This window comes from Arachis hypogaea, chromosome 13 (genome assembly GCF_003086295.3).
Source record: "Arachis hypogaea cultivar Tifrunner chromosome 13, arahy.Tifrunner.gnm2.J5K5, whole genome shotgun sequence".
NCBI classification, from domain to species: Eukaryota; Viridiplantae; Streptophyta; class Magnoliopsida; order Fabales; family Fabaceae; genus Arachis; species Arachis hypogaea.
In genome coordinates this window covers 56,092,116-56,097,183 of record NC_092048.1, presented here as the reverse complement: position 1 = coordinate 56,097,183, position 5,068 = coordinate 56,092,116, and the positions used below count along the sequence as shown (strand labels likewise).

General features: G+C 36.8%; 1 protein-coding gene across 1 annotated transcript; it reads right to left on the bottom strand.

Annotated features, from left to right (window-relative positions):
- Positions 1-2,229: 2,229 nt before the first annotated feature.
- Positions 2,230-3,099, bottom strand: LOC140177618 (uncharacterized). Its single transcript, XM_072210751.1, has 3 exons — positions 2,892-3,099; positions 2,743-2,773; positions 2,230-2,626 (listed from the first exon to the last, which is right to left on the bottom strand). The coding sequence occupies exons 1-3, from the start codon at positions 3,097-3,099 to the stop codon at positions 2,230-2,232; spliced, it is 636 nt and encodes a 211-aa protein (XP_072066852.1).
- Between the last annotated feature and the right edge of the window lie 1,969 nt (positions 3,100-5,068).

Sequence of the window (5,068 nt, the reverse complement as noted above, 5' to 3'; positions counted from 1 at the left end):
TTTTAGTGTTAACTCATGATTAGGGACACCTGAGCACTTGATTGTGTTTAGGAGTTCAGGAGTGTGTATTGAAGCAATAAATCGTTATTAGGCTCTGTGGGGCATGCCTTATCAGAGCTAAAATATGTTTGCGCTTCAGCCGGATTAAACTCATCATGTAGTTGTTGATCTCATCGACTAACTGCAGTGTTGGTGCAAGGATAGCTCGATCTTCAATCTGTTGGTCAATATTTCTTCCTGAAAAGATTTCAGGATAAGTTACTCTACATATTGCTTCAATTGGGTCTACCCAATCAGAAACCCAATATGTCATCGGGAATGACAACCTTTTCGCCTGTATTCGATCGTGACCCTTGGCTGCCGTCACCTATACTTAGTATCCAATCAGCAAATTCTTTCAACTCAGATGACCTTGAGTTTGAATCACTTGATTTTAAGCGCATGTTCTTTGAAAGTGTCAAAAGCTTGCAGTCATCCCACAAGTATGATGAGTTGATAGTGGCATTGACTATCTCTTGCCTAGACCCTTTCGGATGACTGGAAGTATTTGGCGAAAATCCCCCCAAAAACAATTGTCTTTCCTCCAAATGGCTGCTCCAAGCTATCTGTGTTATTGAACCTTAATATGTCACGCATGGTTCTGTCAAGAGCTTCAATACAGAATCTATTTACCATAGGTGCCTCATCCCAAATTATCAACTTTGTCTTAATCAAAAGCTCAGCTAATGCACTCCCTTGCTTAATATTGCATGTTGAGAATTCATCTATGTTAAGTGGTATTGCGAAACGTGAGTGAGCTGTCCTGCCTCCAGGCAACAAAAGTGATGCTATCCCGCTAGATGCAACTGTTAGAACAATATGTGATCTAGACCTCAATGCAGAAGCTAGTGTCTTCCAAACAAATGTTTTTCCTGTCCCACCGTACCCATAAAGAAAAATACTCACCTATCCCGGTTGAACTGCGGCAATGACTTCGTTATATACTTCTCTTTGTTCATCAGTTAATAGTCCTAAGTAGGTTACATGCTCTGCAGCTAGTTTCTGCCGATCGTATCTGAGTTCATCGCAAATTAACCTATTCATGCCATTGGGATACAGTAAATTGTTACATTGGTTTGTATCTGGCATAGGCATTGGTGGAAAATCTTTCAGACTCTTGTTGTATTGTTAAGTATATTCTCAATCTCCATTAGGGTCAAATCTTTGATCTCATCCTCTGTGAGGACTAACGCTGTGTACAACACTATATGTCAATATGTTTTGATCTAAGAAAAATTGTTGACTCAAATCGTAACACTTGCAAATATTGCTTCTAACAATTGGTCAACTTTTCAAATTTTATTTTTAATAAAGTGAATCTAATAAAATGAGTCAAATCATATTATATCTAATACCATGTCCACTAAATCTTATTTTCATATCTCTTGTTCATACTATTTATTATTATGCATGAAGTTATATGTTTAGGCAAGCCATAGCAAGCTGTAATAAATTGATATAGACTTGTTATTCTAAAAATTCTACCAATAAATATGTAGATGTTAATTATTATGTCATAATAAATCACACTATCCTTATAATGTCACAAAGTTCATAAATACCTTGATTATCGAGTAGTCTCCTGTGTCTATGAAGTATGTCATCACATAATAAAGTCCATGTTTCTTCCCATACATGTTCTGGTCTGTCCATTGAATTGGAAAATACACATGTAGCAAAAAGATTCCTTAAGTATGTACTGACCCAATAACTTGCTTCCACTATTGCTTTCAACATATTCCTTATCATCATCTAAAAGACCACGTGCCATAACATGCATCTTGAATGATGAGTATACAACACCCATCTATAGTTCGAATGTCTTCATAGCAAGTTGATCCCCTAACGTAATTGAGTAGTAGCCTTTAGGTATATTCTCACCAGATCAGGAGGCACAAGAAGATTCTTCCCAATTACAGCATGGCTCTTCCGAGGCAACCACACCCTTTCTTTGCCTTCCACACAAATGTGTAGGGAATTCTGCATAAGTTAGCGACCTTGTTTCTGAGTAGATCTTGTTGGCTTGAAACCAACGAGAAACATAGACTCTTTGACAGATGCTTCTTGATCACATCATCGAGCTTTTCATTATCTTTAAAGATCAAGTTTTGTTCATCGGGTAAGTGAAATCCTAGACGAACAACCGAGGGATCCCTGTAGTGTATGTTGTAACCAAAGATCCTCAGAGCTTCACCGGAAATGTACTACATCATAGTACTCTGACTTCATCATAGTCATCCTGTTCTCTTTGTCTGCAGATTTTATAAAATGAGCCGTTACACGGTCATGATTGTTACATATTTGAACAATACTTATAGATCTTGACTGGTTACACCACTCAACATTAATGGCACCATATCTCATGAGTAGAAACCTATTGTGTGGTACCACGTAACGGTTGTCAGATCGACTCTGATTTTTGATAGTCTTTCCATCTTCTCTTCGTCGATATACTGGGTAACCATCATCATCAATAGTAGTACTCTCAACAAACCTCTTAGGGAAGTGTCGAATGCATTTAGCATTTTCCATACATGGTGAATCTTTCTTTGCCACTCCACCGGACCGTGCATCATGTGCTTTTCGACTGCATCAAAGTATTCAGGGTCTGTCTCTTTATCGTGTATCTCAGCTGATATAATCTTATCAATATCTCACAGTAATTTTCATCTTGTTAAATAGTAGAATGTGTGCATTGGTAACCCACGTTTCTGGAATTCGATTGTATATACCACTGCAAGATTCATAATGAAAGTTCAAATCCATGACAAATAGACTCTCATACATAAAACATTATATCTATTGCTAATGGAAACTTGAGACATGACATAATTGGTTTTGACTGGACATACCTGCACTAACTCTACCAAAAACTTTGTTTGCTCGGACATCTTTAATTAGTGTATCTAATTTTGCCTTGAAAACCCTACAAACAATATCGGGTCGATCTTGTGGATTCAACTCTCTATTGTTCAAAAAGTCTTCAACCTCAAGCCACTTCGGATTGCACGTGAAGGTTATGAAGAGGTCTGGATAACCAACAACCTTACATATTGCCATTGCATCCTGATAGTTTTGTATCATATATCTTGGTCACCTGTGAATGATGAAGGCAATATTATACGCTTGCCACATGATGACGGCGTTGTTTCTCCATTCAGTACTGCTTCCTTTACTCCTTATACATCTCACACCTTAATTTCTCTTGGTCCCTGCGTATGTAGTTTAGCCTTGATGATTCAATCATGGAGTACCCATCAACTAAAAACTGTTGAAAGAGTCTTCTTGAGTATAATAGTGGAGATCCGTCGGCTAGTCTTTCTTGTATATGAAAAGCAAAAAATTCTCTCATCGACACCTCCTGTCGTCCTTTACCACAGTTATGATGTCTTTTATTTAGCGTATATCTTCCTTGTATCCATCCTCGCCATAAGGAAATAGCAGGGGATATTGTAATCCTAGATATGCTGGATTGAGTTGATTAATCCTTTGTAATCTTCCGCTCTGTGTCTCCACAACAATGTCTCTGTCTGTCTTGTCAATGTCAAAATCACCGACAATCAATGCAGCAACCTCATCTGTCGATGGTAAGTTATATCTTCTACCATCCTTTCCCCTTTTTCCCAATAGTCTAAGTTAATTGTGGAATTTGATTCTTTGCCCATTGAATACCTAACCATGCGGAATGCCTTCACCAACACATTCTTTTCATCTAGCATCTTCTTAAGATCTCTTACAATATCTTCGTCTATGTTTTTGTTATCTTCACCCCTGTATGTTTTAAATAATGTCATCTTTTTTAAACAACGCTTAATCATATAAGGTTAATTAGTTTGATCTAAACCCTTGAAAATATTTTAACTAAAATATAAAAGGTTATAGATACATGCCTGATAGCTGACATCCGGTTGCGCACCTCATTTTGTGAATCAACTATGTATAACTGGGCGAATTTCGCAATATTTCCTTCTGGTGGAATTAGGCTACCTATTAGATGGTAGTTTTCGCCACAAAGAATAAATGTAGGTGGACCTCTAGAAGCATTTATACCGCGGTCTATTTTGGCACCCATTGAAGTGAATTGAAACATGCTATTATATGACCTGATGTTATCACGAAAATGCTTGCTCTTGGGGTTATTATTGAACAACAACTCATACAGAACTTTGGTGCTTCTGGTAGGTGTGGTAGTTGGACTTGACCTCCTTTACAGCACATCGTGAATTTGGGTTGGTCTGTGTTATAACTTTGTTTATCCTTTCATCGTACCAAAAAAGGGCACTGCAGTGTTCGCATATATACATTGCATCTCCCAAGTGCAAATACTCTGAATTTTCAATATTAACATGAACGGAAAAATCCATTAATTACATGCATGAATATAATTTGCAGAGTTTTAATAATAAATTGATCCTTTGAATATCTCTCAACATACCCTTGCTTGCCTGCTCCTTACGACTGGCAACTCTAGCATCCCTTGCTGAAGCCCTTCCACCTGTGTCATGCATTGGAAGATCATTTCATTATTAGAACGGGTTTGACAAAAATAAATATATATTATTAAATATCTTTCCCTAATTCATTTTAATATTACTAAGAATGCTTTAAATTTTGTAGTTAAGTGAACTTGTAAACTATTCAGTTTTTAGGAATTGAAGAGCGAAATTCATAGCCATTTAATATCATACCATTGTTATTTTCTTGTCGATGTATGACAGTGATTCCTGCTTGCGAGCCTTCGACTGCTCTGCATCTATTTTACAATGGGTCAAAAATCAGTTCTTCATTATTTATAAATGGATATGACAAAAATATCTAACACATATAATAAACTAATCTCGGTTTGTATTGAGTTTAGGACCATATATCAATGCTTAAGTGTCATGTATTCTATATCTATTTAGTATTTAGGGGGTTTAAATTCTCTGGTTGTAACCTTTAAACCTCATATATGAATTTAGTGGTTTTGATGATTTTGAAATTTTATTCTGCAAACAAAGATTAAGGCGCGGGCCTCATAGTTTCGCAT

Excerpts from the sequence above, each read along its gene's own strand:
- LOC140177618 (XM_072210751.1), bottom strand. The coding sequence starts at position 3,099 with ATGGCAATATGTAAGGTTGTTGGTTATCCAGACCTCTTCATAACCTTC. Across the intron at positions 2,774-2,891 it reads TTTTGGTAGAGTTAGTGCAG|TGGTATATACAATCGAATTC; the intron begins GTATGTCCAGTC and ends TGAATCTTGCAG. Across the intron at positions 2,627-2,742 it reads ATCGAATTCCAGAAACGTGG|TCGAAAAGCACATGATGCAC; the intron begins GTTACCAATGCA and ends ACTTTGATGCAG.